This window comes from Geotrypetes seraphini, chromosome 1 (genome assembly GCF_902459505.1).
Source record: "Geotrypetes seraphini chromosome 1, aGeoSer1.1, whole genome shotgun sequence".
Taxonomy (NCBI): Eukaryota; Metazoa; Chordata; class Amphibia; order Gymnophiona; family Dermophiidae; genus Geotrypetes; species Geotrypetes seraphini.
The window spans coordinates 221546088-221564992 of record NC_047084.1 but is presented as its reverse complement, the minus strand read 5'-3'; the positions used below and the strand labels follow the sequence as shown (position 1 = coordinate 221564992).

Here is an 18905-nt window from a genome sequence, read left to right as displayed (position 1 = left end):
CCCTGTCTGTCATTCTTTCTTTCTCTCTCTCTATCCTTGGCTAGTGTTTGTGTGTGAAGGGGGGGGGGAGGTTTCTTTCTCTGCTGTCTGTCTGTGTTTATTCTATCTGTCTCCCTGGCCCCCTGTCTTTCTTTCTGTATGTCTCTCTGCCTTTCTCCCTGGCCCCCCCTGCCTACCTGTATTATCTGTTGTCTCTCTGGCCCCCTGTATGTTTGTCTTTCTTTATGTCTGTCTCTCTCCCTGGCCCCCTTTCTTTCTTTCTGTATGTCTCTCTGTCTTTCTCCCTGGCCCCCTGCCTACCTGTATTTATCTGTTGTTCCATGCCTGACTGTCTCTCCGTGGCCCCCTTCTGTCTCTCTACCCCCTCCCGAAAGCAAGGCAAGCCCATTACATTAACGGGTGCCCTATGCAGCAGCATTAGCATTTCCTCTACCCCCCTTTCCCTTCTCGCGGTCCCGACTACAAAGCTGGTGATTCCAGCAGCGTGTGCAGCAGTCTTCACACGCTGCTTCGGGTCCTTCTACTGCCCTGATTTACTCTGGCACATCCCTGATGACATCATCAGAGACGCGGCAGAGCAAATCAGGGCAATAGAAGGGCTCGAAGCAGCGTGTGAAGACTGCTGCACACACTGTTTAAATCGCCAGTCGGGCCCGCTGGAAGGGAAGGGGGGGGTGGCAAAGGACTCGGGTCCCGGGCGGCGGGGGTCAGTTTTTTCGGTTCGTTCCGGGGGGGGGGGGGGGGGAAAGGAGGCTCTCTTTGTGCCCCAGTCCCGGCTTGTGAAGGCGATCGTCGGCTGGCTGGGAGCAGGCTTGTGGAGGCGATCGTCAGCGTCTAAAGAAACTTCCATATTGTGAGGTGGAGAGCAGGGAAGCTTGTCTAGCACGCATGTGCACTCGTGCCACCGCGGTAACTTTTTTTAAAAATTATTTGAAAGCCGCTGCCACAGCTCCTCTCTCAATCCTGGTGCAGTTCGAGAGAGGAGCCGGTACCATGCACAGTGAGAGCCGGGGGTGAGGAAGGCCGCCGAAGCTGTGTAACTTTTTTTTTAAATTTGAAAGCCGCAGCCGGGGCCACGCATGCGCACTCTCATGTTCGCGACGGATCAGGGAACACGACTTTTGAGTGCGCATGCGCGGCCTAGCATTTTATTATATTAGATGTTTTTAACTTTTCCATTAATTTTATAAATCATCAGATGAATTGAAGGACACTTTTTTAGTGTTCACCATTCTGATTGGGACAATTCCACTTTGTCTTTTTGCTTTGGAGACTGTATCTCCATAAGACTATTAACAGGCTAGAGGCAGATCAGAGAAAACCAACTAAAATATGTATACCTTACAGGATTGGAGAAAAAGGGAAGATATGATGCAAATATCAAAGTACTTGAAAGCATTAATGCACAAGAAACAAAAGTCTTTTGAAGAGAAAGGAAGTTCTAGAACTGGGGGACATGACATGAAGTTGCAAGAAATGTGACTCAAAAGCAACATCAGGGACTATTTCTTCACAGAAAGGGCAGTGGATGCTTGGAATGTGATCTGGATTTGGTGGTGGTGAGAAAAACCATGAAAACAAACAAAGAAATTGACCCCTTGAATCCACAGAAGAGTGAGAATCCAAAACAAAAGAAACTGTGGAATCCGATGTCACTGATGCAGGCTTTATTAAAACTGGAGGGTAATCTTAAGAATGATAAAGTTCTCCCACAACTTAAATTAGATGAAGAGGACTCAACACAGTCCATGTTTTGACCTGAAAGGTCTTCCTCAAGGGTCCTGAGAATGGTCTCTTCAAAGATTTCGTGGATATGGCAACCTACGTCCAGTGTCGATTGAGTGTGCTTCCTCGAACGAGTGGTTTATGAAGTGAAAAAAACCAAGATGCAGTAGAAAAAAACATCAAATTAGTGATGTTATTTTTATTTTTAGGTATACCTGGAACTCTAACCAATATTACACGAATTCCAAGTGTACCTACTTTATAGCAAGCTATGCATGTATATCTTCGGGCCTCAGTTCCGCCACTCCACCGCTTTAACAATTTTGCATAGCGGGAAAGAATTACGTATAAGATAGTCACTGGCCCTTCTGATTTAATTTTAAACTTCTTTAAAACTAGCTTCACCAACTGTGTGTTTCATTTGTCAGTTGATATATTTCAATAATAATTTAAAGCTACTTATCTTTTTCAGCTAATTGGTCCAGGAGAGGTAGGCCCGACGTGTGCAAAAAAGCATGGCATAAATGGAAATTTACTTAAAATGAGTAAGAGGGAAACTGAGCGTTGGACATGTCAGCTTAGAACATAAGTGAACTAAATTCTAGGTCTTCCAAGAAGAGATGGAGTTTAACCTCTGCACTGAGTGGCAGTTGCAACCTTCAATTAGGGCATAAGGGGAGAATCTGTACAGTGTGTCAGTTACTTCCTTTCTGGTATTAGGGTTGTGGGGGAGATGTGTGTGGGGAAGGGAGAGAGAACCTCTTCATGGGGGGGGGGGGGAGGGGAAGAGGAAAGAGAGGCAACCTGCATAGAACAAACTAGATGAGCCATTTGATCTTTATTTGGCAGCATCTGCCATGTTTATAACATAAATCAGACAGTGACAGCTGCTTTCAGCTGTTCAACATTTCTTTTACCAGCTCCTACTGTCTGCCTTTTGCTGAATCCAATTCTATTCACGAGGGCTCCTGGAGGCAGACCCAGCTTGTACCTGCCATTTGCATCCCGTGCTCTCTCATCCTGTTTAGCAGCAGGAGGCATTCCTAATGGACACAAAACACTACACACACATGCATGAACTCTCCACAGCAGTCTAACAACAATTCTCACAGCTGAAAACACAAAGAATAATTATTTAGAGGGGAAAGTGGAAAATGACTCCAGAACACTTTTGATTGCCAGCACTCTTCTTTGCTGGCTATAAGATGCTGCCAAGGCAAGATATACAAAACATGCCTTTTTACAGTTGTCACTTAAGAAGTTAAGTAACTGCCCCCTCTCTCCCGATAGTCAGCCGGGCATCGCATTGCTCAGTTACTGCCTGACACCAGTAGTCAGATCGGATATTCAATTGTCGGCCATATCGGCGACCCTAGTTTCACGAACCTCTTGCCTGTATCTTCGGTGCCAGTAAATAGCAATGATGTGCATATATGTATTAGGTGCTTTTCTGTAAGGTAGCATCAAATTGCTATATATTGTATAACTTCAAGGGGGCATAAAAGTGAGTAAAGCATGGGTGTGTCAGCAGACAAGGTGCACAACTTATAGAATGCCATCAGTTGCACGTGATTTTGACACATCTAGACCTGGCCATTGACCTGGTATAAGGGAAAGCGGTAAACTAGAGGACATGAATTGAGGTTGCAGGATGGTAGACTTCGAGTAATGGCAGGAAATCTTTTTCACAGAGAGGCTGGTTGGATGCTTGGAATGCCCTCTCAAGGGAGGTGGTGGTGATAAAAACAGCGATGTAATTCAAAAAGGTGTGGGATGCCCTGGGATCGGTAGCATGGAATGTTTCTACTATTTGGGTTTTTGCCAGATACTTGTGATCTGAATTATCCACTGTGGAAACAGGATACTGGACTAGATGGACTATTGGTCTGACCCAGTATGGATATTCTTATGTTCTGATGATCTTTAATAAGAAAATCAAAGGAAAAAACAAAACTGAAATGGCTGAATGCGTGTTTGATGTGTTGTGGTGCTCAGATGGCGACTCCGGCTATGAAGAACAAAGGCTAGTACTGGGCAGACTTGAACGGTCTGTGTCCTGTATATGGCAATTCAGTTTAGGATTGGCAAGAGAGGACTTTGACAGAAACTCTAGTAATCTGAAATCTGAGAACAGTGCTGGGCAGATTTTTATGGACTGTGTTCCACAAATGACAAGATGGTTTAGATAGGCTGGAGTGGGCTTTGACGTCAACTCCAGTAGTTGGAATCTAAGGATAGTGCCGGACGGATTTCTTTGATCTATGTCCCAGAAATGCAAGAGAGACAATTTAATCATGAATTTATAATGAGCGTGACTGCTGGCAGACTAGATGGAATAATCAGGTCTTTATCTGCTGTTATTGACTGTTACTATGTAAGTGATTGCACCTAACTTTTGGCATGCCAAAACAGGTTTGTGCTATTATTCTATAACATCTTAGGCATATCTAAGTGCCACTAATAGAACTGGTGCCCGATGTATCCCATTGTGGTGCCAAATTTGAGGTATGCAGTTATAGAATTGCCTCCATAGTTATTTTTGGGCAATAACAGGGCTAGCTAACAGCACAAATCATGCTGGTGCATTTGCATAGTAATGAGCTGCTTTGCATGCTCATTACATTAAATTTGTGTTATGCCTAATTGGGAAATACTATATTGAACCAAAGGATGCCTCAACGATGAGACAATCAAGGCACAACAAAGGAGTCATGCCTTGGGTGTGCATGGGTGTGCAGTTCATAAGAACATAAGAACATAAGCAGTGCCTCTGCCGGGTCAGACCAGAGGTCCATCCCGCCCAGCAGTCCGCCCCCCGCGGCGGCCCAACAGGTCATGACCTGCCTTAATCACCAGAAGGGGCCCCCCTTGCCCCCAGGTTTCTCCTCGAAGTCCTATCTTCCCATCAATGTCCTAACCCTCCGGCCTTGCACCTGTACGACCTGGTGAGCTGTCTATACTTATGCAACACCCCAGCACCTCCCTCAGTACCCCACGATCCCTTTTCCCTCAGGAATCTGTCCAATCCCTGTTTGAATCCCTGTACTGTACTCTGCCGGATCACTTCCTCCGGGAGCGCTTTCCCATTTGTCCACGATCCTTTGGGTGAAGAAAAACTTCCTTGCATTTGATTTGAACCTATCTCCCTTCAGTTTCTCTGAGTGCCCCCCTCGTACCTGTCGTCCCTTTTAGTCTGAAGAACCTGTCCCTGTCCACCCTCTCTATTGCCCCTAAGTATTTTGAAGGTCTCTATCATATCCCCCTGAGCCTCCTCTTTTCCAGAGAGAAGAGCCCCAGTTTATCCAGCCTCTCAGCATATGGGCAGTTTTCCAGCCCTCTTACCAGTTTTGTTGCCCTCCTTTGGACTCTCTCAAGAACTGCCATGTCCTTCTTGAGGTTCACTTTATTGATGGGTTCATTTATTCAAAGTTCACTTTATTGATAGTAGCACTGTGAAGACTCAAAGACTCGACACTGACAGTGTTTTGGCATCTATGCCTTTGTCAAGAGTTTCGATGGCTGGTAGTTCTATCACATAAATAGAGCATTCAATACAGGTCAAATTTAAAAGCGAGCAGGAAATAACGTATTTTTCGCACTATAAGATGCACCTGACCATAAGATATAACTAAGTTTAGAGGAGGAAACAAGAAAAAAAACATTCTGAAACAAAATTGTTTAGTAATATATTAATAAAATATACCAGGCTCTGCACCCAGCCCTCCTCACTCCCTGCCAGGCTCTGTACCCTGTCCACCGCCCTGCCCCTGTACCCTGTCTCCCTTCTCGGTGGTCTTAAGTGGTAGGCCAGGACAGGGTACAGGTGGTCTAGTGATAGGCTGGGACAGTGATAGGCAGCCCCCCCCCAGTACCTTTTTAAATTGTGGTGGTCCAGCGGTGTATCGGCAGGACAGCAAGCTTTCCGCCCACCTGCCCCCTCCCTTGCTGGATGGCTGCCTCTTCATATCTTGTGGTCAGTGGTCCACAAGGCAGGAGCGAGCTTTTCACATCCAGCTGGCTCCGCACCGCTCCCTGAATGGCTGCCAATCAGTTCTCGTGGGACAGAAGGGCACATGTTGAAAGGAGTGGGGAGAACAGAGGGGCAGATGCTGAATGGACATTGAAGAGGAGGGAAAGGGTAAATCGCCGAGATGGAAGGGGGGGGGGGGGACAGGAGGGGCACATGCTGAAGAAAGTGGGGAGGACAGAGCGGTGCATGCTGGTAACACCTTTCAGAGCTTAACTATTCCCTGAGTGAAAAAATATTTCCTCCTATTGGTTTTAAAAGGATTTCCCTGTAACTTTATTGAGGTTTTGGTTTTTGAAAGCTAATTGAAAAATATATTTATTCTAATAAAATGGTATCATTTTCCATTTTTTGTTTTATTTGCTTTTGTTAATTTGTAATGTAGTGGTTGGAATATGTCAGTTTTTGGAAATTTACATCTGCTATCTTTATTGTCAAGTATATTTTTATTGAGCTCAACAAAGAGAAAAGACAAAATCACAAGGAGATACAGAGAACAAGCTCACAGTTTAACAGGCAAAACCACAACACAACTCCCCCCTCCCACCCCGAAAAACAATACGTCAACAGTTCAATAAGCGGATAGAAGCCAGGGGAGTCATGGTGTTCCAGATTGACTCCCAAATGTGCTGAAAAGAGCGCCCCGGGAGAGAGGAGAAATCCATTACATCTCTTCGTTCCCACATTTAAATAGAATATATTTCAGAGCAACGAGGAAAGCAGCAGCCCCCCTTCTGTGGGGAAAATAATGGAGAGAAGCACCAAATAGAAACAAGGGAGAACGTTGTATAGTAACGTTCCAGATGCGCTCCACAAAAAGAAATATGTTGTCCCAAAAGGATCGAATGGTAGGACAGGTCCAAAACATATGTCCCAAACCAGCTTCAGATGCCTGACACCTAAGACAGGCACCTGACGCTCAAAACCCAGAGAGATAAGCCCTCTTAGGAGAAATGTACAAACGTAGGACTAACTTATAATGTTGCTCCCTAAAAGTAGTATATTTACAAAAAGCAGATCCTTCAAATGGCAATGATGGAGTCTGCTATCTTTATATTTTGGCAGTGTAAGTCAATGGTCTCAATACTTGCGGCCCACCAGGTACTATTTTGAGGCCCTCGGTATATTTATCATAATCACAAAAGTAAATAAAACAATTTCTTGTATCATATGTCTCTTTAGCTATAAATTACAATATTATTATTAAGACATAGCCAAAAGGAAATGATTTATAAACTATAAAGAGTTTTACCTCATGCAAAATTGTCATTTCTTTAATAAAGACATTAACTACTTTTTTTTCTGAGGCCCTCCAAGTACCTACAAATCCAAAATGTGGCCTTGCAAAGGGTTTGAGATTGAGTCCCATTGGTGCAAGTGGACATGCATTGCCTTTCTCTCGGTGTACACTATATGAAGAGTCTGGGCTGAATTTTTATTTTTTATTTTGTAGTTACTTATTTTATACTGGGTGAAGGTCTGCTTGTGTGAAAGAGGCATGGTTTTTCTGTTACCATTGACAGCACAATCGATCTGTTCTAATCTGGTTTTGTTAAGATTTCCAATAGGTTTATTGATGTTCTAGTGTTCGCTGCAGTGTTTGTGGTACTGTCTGGCCCTAGGTAGGTGCTTGTTGTGTGAGATAGTGCTGCCTGATTCAGGAAAAAAATTTTGATTCGATTCGCCCTATTGAATTGGTTTTTCAATTCTGTTCGATTTTTCCAATTGGGTGTGTTTTTTTATGGTTTTTTTTTTTTTTTTTTTTTTTCAAACATCCTGGTGGGTTTATTTTACAGCCTCTTCACTCTCTTTGCCTTCTCCTAACCACACTGGCGCTGTGGTGTAAACAAAATAAACAAACAAAAAAGATTATTCCTCTCTCTGTTAAATCCTAGCTCACGTTTGCGGTCTAACACCAGCTCTGGCAGAATACACATTTCAAATCTGACATATTGTAATCACAAAACAGAAAATGAAATTAGTTTTTCTACCTTTTGTTGTCTGGTCATTATTCAAATTTTGTTGGTCTCAGGCTCTGGTTGTCTTCTGATAACTTGCTTGCCAGGGTCTCCTTCTTTCTTCTTTCTCCCTGCTAACCATCCATCTTCCATCTCTGTCCTCCCCTTCCGTTTTTCTTCCCTCCCCAGGAGGTCTGGCATCTTTCCTTTTTTTCGTCTCCCTCCACAGATCCACCTTTTCTTAACTACCCTTTCATCCAGCATCTCTCCTTCCTTCCCCAACACCCCATCTCTCCCTTTCTTTTCCCAACTACCCTCCTATCCAGTATCTCTGTCCCCCCTCCACATCATCCCTTGCGTCCAACTTCTCTCCCTTTCTGTTACTTTCCCTCCCTAAATCATTGCCCATCATCTCTCTCCTCGCTCCCTCTCCTCTATTTTTCAGACCCATTTGTTCCTCCCAAAGTCCACCTTATGCACATATCTTGAACCCCCCTTCCCTCCCTCCGTGTACTTCTATACCAGGGACCCACTCCCTCCCCTGAAGGTCTGTCCTCCCTTGAAGGTCTGTCCCCCCTTTGAAGGCCTGCCCTCCCCCTTTGAAGGACCTATCTACCCCGAAGGCCTGCCTGGTCCCCCCCTTGAAGACCTGTCCCACCCCTGAAGGCCTGCCTGTCCCCCCCCCCTTGAAGACCTGTCCCCCTTTGAAGGCCTTATCCCCCCTTGAAGGCCTATCCCCCCTTGAAAGCCTATCCCACACCTGAAAGCCTGCCTGTCCCCCCCTAAAGGCCTGATCCCCCCCTTGAAGACTTGACCCCCCCCTTGAAAGCCTGCCTCCCCCTCTTGAAGGCTTGTCCCCCCTGAAAGCCTATCCCACCCTGAAGGCCCTGCCTGTCTCCCCCCTTGAATGACCTGCCCCCCCTTTTGAAGGCCTGCCTACCCCCCCTTGAAGGCTTGTCCCCCCTTGAAAGCCTATCCCACCCCTGAAGGCCTGTCTACTCCCCTTTGAAGGCCTGCCTGCCTGACCCACCCCGAAGGACTGCTCACTCCCCCCCTCCAGGCATCCGGCTTCTACCCCCTGGCCTTCCGCTTCCCCCCTGGCCTCCCCGCACTGTTTACCTTCCAGCCGGAACAGCCTACAAACAAGATCGCAGTGTTAGCGATCTTAGTACCGCTTCGGAGATGGTTCCTCCATCATGGTCCCGCTCCTTCTCTGACGTCAGTAGGAGGGGCGGGAGCCGGATGCCGGATGCCCGGGGGGGGGGGGAAGCCGGACACCAGCACTTCCCGACTGACGCTCCTGCTTTTAGGGGGCGAGGGGAGAGGGTCAGGCGATTCGGGAAGCGGTTTGTTTTTTTTTTTAACCGAATCGATTCACCCAAAGTGAATTGGTGAACCGATTCAAATCGTGAATCGGGCAGCACTAGTGTGAGATGTGGAAATTACTGCTCTTATAGTATGTTGGAATTGCTGTGTAGGTCTTGGGTAATATTTACAGTGTGTTGTATTATTTCTCATGATACCTGGTATTGAATTTAGATCTAGATCATACCTTTCTCAGTAATGGCTCAAGGCAGGTTACATTCAAGTATAGTCAGTATTTTTCTTCTCCTAGAGGGCTTATAATTTTTTTTTGTTTTGTATCTGAGGCAATGGATGGTTATGTGCAAATCCAAGATCTCAATCAACATCAGTGGGATTTGAGCCCTGGCTTCCCTTGTTCTCAGCTTGCTGCTCTAACCATGTTTGGTAACTCACCAGTAAACTAAAGGCTAGTGGAGCTGAAGCTTGATGGCCCTTTGGCAAACCTACCAAAAAACATTGCTAGACAAATATTTTATGGTTGTTAGTATACCTCAGTTTCTGTTGTAGTACTGATAAACAATTACTGTTCACAGGGCCCAACAGGAAAACACTGGAATGGGCTGACTGGGGGGGAGAGATTCAAGTTGGCGATGAGAGCGGGACGCCTGAGAGTGAGGCTCCCCTCTCTTGTTCTCGGCCGGCGTTGCATTTTTCTTTGAATTAGCAGTTCTCTTACCACATGGGTAAGAGAAAAGGAGCCCTCTGCGGCAACCCTCCAGCGGCGGTAGCGGCACCGCGGTCTGGTGCAGGAGCACAATCGAGGAAGCTTTGGCCGATCGTGGCAAATCAGCGGTGGCTACATTCAGGGGTGAGCCCGAATTCGTCAGGCGAACTCAGCCAGCAGCTTCGGGCGATGTTAAGCCCGGAACAGAGGCAGCCACCCCCCACAACCTGGAAGCAATGCAGTTCTGGGAGTTCCTGATGCATCATGGACCGGGAGGAGTCTTTGATCCTCAGTGAAGGAGGGCTGGTAGCTCCAAGTTCATCTGGAGCTGAAGAAGAAGCTGCAGTACACCGACAGCTTACCCACACTGCAGGAGAGGAGAGAGGAGCTTCGGGAGGAAGTAAGATCACTTTTGGGGTGTTGGAGAACCTAAGGTAATTGATATGGAGGCTTTATGGCAGGCTATTTCAGTTATGGACGCTAACCTCAAAATGTCTTTTTCCACTTTAAATACTGACTATGGGACTATCCACTCTAAAGTGGAGCAACAGGGTTTGGCCTTAAGATTTAAGTGAGAAAATGGAAAAACAGGAGTCAAGAATTTGTGGAATGGAAACATTGGACTTGGAATTAGTAAAAGAAAGAACATTTATTGCTAGAAAAATGGAAAGTTTCGAGAACCAATTAAGGAAAAATAACTTGAGACTCCTAAATTTTCCAAAATGTCCCTTAATTTCACCAATGGAGATGGCAAGAAAGTATTTTAAGGAAATTTTGCTTATTCCTATTGCAAGTTTGCCACCTATTGTTAGAGCTAATTATTTTCAAATCAAGAGACCTGTGGAAGTTTCCACTCCTAATGAGATTCAATGGGACTAGCAATGAAAATATGAACTTAACCAACTTTTCTGGAAAACTCCTTGGAGGTTATAAACGGAAAGGAAAACCCTGTTAATAACTCTCGCTTTGGAAAGTGATAGAGAATATATATTGCGTTTGTATTTTCGTCATATTAATGATCAGTTTTTAGGTTCTTAATGGTTCGAATATTTCCTGATATGTCTTTAAGATCCCCAGAGGCGTAGGAAAGAATTCTTGGCATTAATGGCCAAGAGTCCTTGCCTTGGGGGCAATTTTTTTTGTTGAAATTTCCTTGTAAAATGTTTTGTCTCTTTATCAGAATAAGAATTACTTGTTTGTTTGAACCTAAACAACTAGTAGGATTTATAGAATTTCAAAGAGCAAGTAGTGCCTATGACTGAGAATGTATACCTGCATGAATGGCTGTAGCACCGCAGATAATTGCGCTTTCTAGGTTGGATAAAGATTGTTTCTTTTGTTAATTTTTTTTTCTAAGAATCTCCTTTAAAAGATTGTGGACTAACTATATTGGAAGTATAAATGAATAACCCAAACACTGATTTAAGTGGAATTGGTTTATAAGTTTTCTTTTTAATAACTTATGTTAATCTGAATACAAGTAATGTATTGCTTGTTTGTATTGATAAAATTGAATAAACAAATAATTAGAAAAAAAAAAAAAAGAATGGGCTGACTGGGAGCCAAGTGTTAAAGTACCTGCATATATTTTCCCGAATACTGCAAATACTATTTTGTCCAACATATTGCATTATTTTTCTGGTACAAAGCAAAAGGGACACCGTTGTTATTATCATCCCTTAAACGGGACTTAAGGTACTTAGAACCAAGGCCGATGGTAAGAAGCTCCAAATGGGGACACTCCCCCAAAATGTGGTTTCAAAAGTCTATCATTGCACCATATTTAGTCAGAAAAAGGTTTTGTTTGTGTCAAAATATTATGCAAATTCCTTAATATATGTCTTCAGTAATGGAAGAAAAAGTTACTTAGCTCATGTGAAAATATGTTAAAGAAGTAGTCTCACTGCATTCGGGTTCTGATGCGTTTCTCCAGAATGCCTTCCTTCAGAGAACCACTCTTGCTGGCTGTAATATAGTGGAAAAACTTCTTCCTGACAAAGAGAAATGAAAATACCATTCAAAAAATTGTAACAACATGATGTATTGGTACTCACTCTTGACGCCACTAGTGGATTACCTTGCATTCCTCCTCGTTACTGCTTCTCTTCCAGTTCAATGATGTCACCCACAGCTGATTCCGCATTTTGGGGCTTGTCCCTGTTTGTGAGCTTCTTACCATCTCCTTGGTTCTGAGCACCTTAAGTCAGTTTAAGGGATTATAATAATACCTATGTCCCTTTTTCCTTTGTACTAGTATTGCCACTTTAGGCAACTTGTTTTGTTTAAACGTCACCCCAGCAGTGTGAACAGGTATTATTTTTCTGTACATTTATTTTAATTTTTTGGTTTGTATACAATAACAGAAGCACTACAAGAGGCAACTGGTAGACATTTTATTTGATGTATTCCACCCAGAAGTCTGAATAGGCGGATATAACAAATTTTTAATAAATTTGAAAGCCTTGATTCTGCTGTGTTCAAAAGAGCCCCAATTTTCCTTCCCTTTTTTGAGTGATGCTTATAAACTTCTCCCTCTGTATTCGCTGTGATAGGAGATTAACAGAAACCGCAAATACAGAAAAACCGCCAAAATAACTTTTTCATATGTTATTTGCTGTTTTCTATTTAAAAACCATCTGTGAATATGGTGAAACCGTGAATAACATGGTTGGGAGACCTGGCCTGTTGCTGAAGGAGAGGCAAAACATGGTGAAGAAAGTGCAGGGAATCAGCGATTTTCTCTGTAAACACTCTGGAATCAGCAATTTCTCTATGCAAGCTGATGTAATTTGGTGGGGAGGAGCCACAAGCTAAAAACCGTTGAATAATCGAAACGCGATTGCTGAAACTGTATGAATACAGAGGGAGAAGCTGTAAAGGTGGGAAAATGGTGCTGCACTAAAACATCTAGGATCTGAATTTCTACTCAGAGTAATTATAAACTGCAGGCAGGTAAGTGAGGGAAAGCATGCAGAGTATGAATCCTGGAGTTCCTTTCCAACTTTCCTGTGAGAGCTTTATATGTATGTTTGTGCATGTTTCTGAAGAAATGCTCACAGGTAAGATAACAAAAAAATTTTTTTCTGCCTCACTTCAACTCAGTTCTCTTTGCTTACAAAGAAAATATTTTGCTCAGGTCAACTCAGTCCTTAGAGGGAACATTGATTGGGGTTACATATGAAAAAGACTATCATAAGAACATAAGAATAGCCATACTGGGCCAGACAAATGGTCCATCTTGAACCCAGAACCTTGCTTCCAGTAGCAGCCAATCCATTCCAGATCATAACTATGTGGCGGAAGTCCAAACAGTAGCAAGATTCCATGCTACCGATCCCAGAGATAAGCAGTGGCTTTCCCCATATCTACATTAATAGCAGACTGTGGACTTTTCCTCCAGGAACGTGTCCAAATCTTTTTAAAAACTCAGACACACTGTCATTACCAATACCAGTGAAATGTCATACAGATGTGCTAAGAAGGATATGAAATATATGAGTAAATTTTTACCAGAAATAGGATACTTTGTCTCATAAACCTATGTGTATAAATTTTAGCTAATATAAAATAAACAATATTTCATGGATAGGTCGGAGAGTACCAAGTGAATATATATTGTCTAAGTTCCGTTGTCTCTTTCTGATTCTTCCCATTGAAATTCCAGAGAAGATTATTTGACTATATTTGAAAGTTCAGGCCACCTGTGAGCAATATTTTTTTCATCAAGCTCCCACTTCAAGCAAGTGTCTGACAACTATGCCCAAGTAGTCCAGCTTTCTGTGTTTCTCTGGTGTCTATTATCTGGACTTTTCAGCAGCTTTTCAGATTGGTCCCTGGTGTTTATGCATCTGCACCTGAATTATACTGCCTGACATCTCCCAGACTGTCCTCATCTAATATGAGCTCACTTCCTGTCAGTTCAGGATCCTCAAGGATTACATCTCCCAGCATTTCCATGAGCTCACTTCCTTTCAGATTTTTCATATGTTCTCTTCTTCTCCTTCTAACACTGAACATCTTCATAAAAGCGACATGCTACCTTTTGGCCCCTTCCCATTAATTCTCAGAAAACAGGGAATGGAACCTTCTATTGATCGCCCTTTGGGATTTTAATTATTTTCTGACTGGGTATTTTATAAACCAAAAAAAGTCAGTCTCTTACTTGGCAAAGAATGTCCTTTTCTGAAAAAGGCATACTGAATGAGTAATTCAACAAAAGTCTATCTCTGAGTTAAAGAATTTATTAAGAATGAAGAACAACTGTAAACCAAAACATAATAGGATCTGAATTATTCTCTGATGAACAGCAGACACTCATTACAAAAAGAATTGGGAGATCATCGTTATACACATTATCAAAAAAGGATTGGAAACTACTATGTGCAATGTGCCACAATGAAATCATAAGATTAGCTGAAATGTGGCCTTATAGAATTGTACCTAATGTAGTATAACCCAGTGGTATATAACACAAATACAAAAATAATAGCGAAATACCACTATATCAAACAATACACATCAGTATTGTCAAGCCTTCATCTATCAAGGCATCCTATACGGCCTCAGAAATGGAGCCTACGCACAGCAATGCAGTCACAAACTGAGACAATCCGCGTAGTAGAAATGCTCCTGCTCCAATCATTGGCCTTTAAAACTATTTTTTTTAAGGGCTATTTTTTAATCACTATTTTGTAATATAAACCCTACACCACTCAATATTTAAGATGTGGTTTTAAATACGTAATGCTTATTCAAAAAATCTGCATCAAATACTGTGTGTAATAATATCAAAATTTGAAAAACTCGACCACAAAAACTTATCTTATTTGTTTAGTAGTCTTCACTGTCGGAGTCTTAATAGTAAAATCTCAAATTCATGTCCATTCGCCAACGCGGCCAGCGTTTCGCGGGAATTGCATACATCCGCTGCATCAGGGCCACCTGGACATTACCACACACATCCTCACTACAAATAAATACAAACAATAATATATTCACATTCAAAAACCCCAAAAAAACGTTGTTTTAAAAAATTTAAATAGTACAACACTCACATCAGTGCATTCGGTCACAGCTTTTCAAACAGTGCCAAAATGGCAGCAACAACTTTATATAGTCTAGTTACCGTCGTAACGTGCTGACATCATCGGAACGTGGCAAATGCACGTTCCACATTTAAAGGAATGGCTACTAATAAAAATGTTGCCATTCCAATGACCTATTAAGGCCCTTGGGCCACAAAGTATCTAATCTATTAATCCAGCGCTGTTCTTTTTGAGCAAGGTACCGCCTAAAGTCCCCTCCTCTATTCCCCGGAGTAACCACTTCTAAGACTAAAATTTTTAAAGACCAGAACTCATGAACATGCTCTATACAATGTTTAGCCAGGGGTGCCCCAATTACTTTATTTTTAATGTTACTTTTATGTTCATTAAGTCTTATATTCAGCTTCCTGGAAGTCTGCCCTACATAGACTAAATCGCAGGGACATTGTATAATATATACAACCCCACAGGTTTTGCAATCAGAGACATGATTCAGTATATATACACGATTATCCTTAGGATTACAAAACCTGTCGGTACATATCATCAATTTACACATTTGACAGGCCCCGCATATTCTATGGCCTAGCTGGATACCATCACCACTAGATTTGTTACTAAGTAGCTGAGAAGGGCACAAAATCTCTTTCAAATTACGAGTACGCCGAAAAGCTATTCTCAGCTGACATTCCTTGAAGATACCTGAGGTTTGTAAAATCCCCCAATGTCGCCTCAAAGAACGAACCACCTGATGACATTGGCTAGAATATGTCACAATACATGTAATGCATTGTTCACCTAACATCTGGGACTCAGATTTTTTCGAGGCCAACAAAGTATCCCTATGGCTATAACGTGCTCTTTTGTAGGCTGCAGAAACAACCTTAGGGGGTTGTATATATTATACAATGTCCCTGCGATTTAGTCTATGTAGGGCAGACTTCCAGGAAGCTGAATATAAGACTTAATGAACATAAAAGTAACATTAAAAATAAAGTAATTGGGGCACCCCTGGCTAAACATTGTATAGAGCATGTTCATGAGTTCTGGTCTTTAAAAATTTTAGTCTTAGAAGTGGTTACTCCGGGGAATAGAGGAGGGGACTTTAGGCGGTACCTTGCTCAAAAAGAACAGCGCTGGATTAATAGATTAGATACTTTGTGGCCCAAGGGCCTTAATAGGTCATTGGAATGGCAACATTTTTATTAGTAGCCATTTCTTTAAATGTGGAACGTGCATTTGCCACGTTCCGATGATGTCAGCACGTTACGACGGTAACTAGACTATATAAAGTTGTTGCTGCCATTTTGGCACTGTTTGAAAAGCTGTGACCGAATGCACTGATGTGAGTGTTGTACTATTTAAATTTTTTAAAACAACGTTTTTTTGGGGTTTTTGAATGTGAATATATTATTGTTTGTATTTATTTGTAGTGAGGATGTGTGTGGTAATGTCCAGGTGGCCCTGATGCAGCGGATGTATGCAATTCCCGCGAAACGCTGGCCGCGTTGGCGAATGGACATGAATTTGAGATTTTACTATTAAGACTCCGACAGTGAAGACTACTAAACAAATAAGATAAGTTTTTGTGGTCGAGTTTTTCAAATTTTGATATTATTACACACAGTATTTGATGCAGATTTTTTGAATAAGCATTACGTATTTAAAACCACATCTTAAATATTGAGTGGTGTAGGGTTTATATTACAAAATAGTGATTAAAAAATAGCCCTTAAAAAAAATAGTTTTAAAGGCCAATGATTGGAGCAGGAGCATTTCTACTACGCGGATTGTCTCAGTTTGTGACTGCATTGCTGTGCGTAGGCTCCATTTCTGAGGCCGTATAGGATGCCTTGATAGATGAAGGCTTGACAATACTGATGTGTATTGTTTGATATAGTGGTATTTCGCTATTATTTTTGTACTTATAGAATTGTATACATGTATTTGATGGGAGTGTCCCTAGTTCCCTTTCAATACAAAGAATATGGGCTAGATTCACTAATGATAGCGACTTATTTTCTGACTGATTTTCCAACTACGACTGATTCACTATTAAGTTTACATGCAAACAATTTGCACGGAGGTGCAAATCATTTGCATGCAAACCCATCGACTCAATCACTCCGTGAGCGATTGACACAATGCAGAACCCTAATAATAGTGATAGGGAAAGGAGCCTAAGAAAGTCCCTGTTTGGCTCCTTCCTCGATAACCCTGGGCCTTAGGTCCTTCCCCAATGTATCATGTGATGCATGGGGAGGGGCCTAAGGCCCTGATTGGCCCAGACGCCTCTTACCCCCTCCTGTGGGCGGGGCCTGAGGTTTCTGAACCAATCAGGGACTTGCTTAGGAAGGAGCCTAAGGAAGTCCCTGATTGGCCATTTGTTTTGGATTGGAAAATGGGCGATCGAGGAGAAAAACATATGGTGGGCCATTTTGTGAATCGGGTTGGTTAGCAGTGATTGTTGCTGACTTTAGTGAATCGGGGCCTATATCCTTTGTATAATACAAATCTTCCTTTAGATCCCAATGTTTTAAGATTTGGGGTAGTCAGTTACTGATGGCTACCTAATGTATGGTTGCAGTTATGGTTGCAGCTAGCTAGAAGACGGGTAATTCCTCTTGAGTTGAATGACTGGCTTAATAGAGGCTGAGTGGTATATACAGCGGAGATGATTACTAACTTTAGAAAGAAGGCTGGTTTGAAATTTCAAGTAGTCTAAAAGCCATTATTAGAATTCACTGATTGGAAAATGAAGCAATGATTTGATTTACCTGAATGCATAATAAATTGCGATTTGTATTGTAGCTGCATATGAAATGTGTGTTTTTGTAACTGTATTTATTTGGTAAGTTTGGGTTTATTAAACTGGAGATTTGAAATTTAAAATGTACGGACTATAGTTATAATACAGTGGATGTGTGGTGATACCTAGATAATCTGTTGAGATGGAACCTTGCATTGCCTAAAAATGCCAACTTTTTCCAAATTATTTGGGGATGCTAAGCCCAACAGAAATTACATCCCTTTGGGCACAGTGAAGGAGTTTGATCAGTGTTGGGAATGCTCAAGCACTTACAGAGGTGACTCCTATGAATAAAGTTATGTTGTCACTTGCTAACATTAAAAAAACCCCAAAGGGCTCCTTTTACTAAGTGCGTTAGGACCTTAACGTGCGGAATAGCGCGTGCTAGACCTTAACGCCAGCATTGAGCTGGCGTTATTCTAGAAGCGTACCGCGTGGTTTAGCGCGTGGTAACTTCATGCGTGCACTAAAAACACTAGGGCTCCTTAGTAAAAGGAGCCCAAAATGTTCTCTAAAGACCTGACGCAAATTTATGAAGGAAAGGAAAATCCTTTATTGGCCAGTCAGATTAGCTGATTTCATTGCTTCTAGAAGAGGAAGAAATATCATACAGTGATTATCGAAGATGAGGGAGTAGTTTTATTGTTTTGTACACTACTAAGTTTATGCAATTCTTTGCCTTGTGATTTATGTGTTCTGTTCAAACCTCTAAGAAACAATTAGAAATCTTTCCATTTTAAAATATTTTTATGATCTGATTTTCATCTTTTTATGGCATTAGACTTGTGATACATACTCATATGTTTTGGTTGCATTTGTTTTTCTGTTTGTATCATGCTGTATCATTGCAGTTTACTGTTTGTAAAGATTAAGGACTGAACACACTATGGGGTCCTTTTATTAAGGCGTGCTAGCTGATTTAGCGTGTGCTAAACGCTAACGCGTCCATTATATTCTATGAATGCATTAGCATTTAGCGCGCGCTAAATTGACTAGCACGCCTTAGTAAAAGGCTACTGCATAAAGGCTGTTCAATGTAAGCATGACACCTTTGATTTAACATTACTATCCTATTGTGTGGGTGTACTCATTGATGATTTCTTGAGACATATTTTTGATTTCTTTCCTGCAGGAGCACAGACTGTAACCGGAAGCTGAAAAATGTAGGTATTTTCTCCTCTATAATGAGATGCTAGCAAGTTAATCCACACAGCAAAGTTATGTATTCCCGAGGTCGCTGATCATTTTCTTTTTGTGTTTCACTGATGATGCCTTGAACAGAGATATTTTATATGCAGTGGTTTTCTCCTAT

The 18905-nt window shown here is 42.2% G+C and overlaps 1 protein-coding gene across 9 annotated transcripts in view; it reads left to right on the top strand.

Annotated features, from left to right (window-relative positions):
• LIMCH1 (LIM and calponin homology domains 1) overlaps positions 1-18905 on the top strand; it is a 627082-nt gene that overhangs the window by 364018 nt on the left and 244159 nt on the right. For all 9 annotated transcript variants that reach the window (XM_033946571.1, XM_033946536.1, XM_033946527.1 and 6 more), the window contains one exon: positions 18726-18756. Coding sequence is in view for 8 of the 9 variants with exons in the window: in XM_033946536.1 (XP_033802427.1) it covers positions 18726-18756 (31 nt within the window). In the remaining variant the exon portion in view is untranslated. The remainder of the gene's footprint in view (positions 1-18725; positions 18757-18905) is intronic.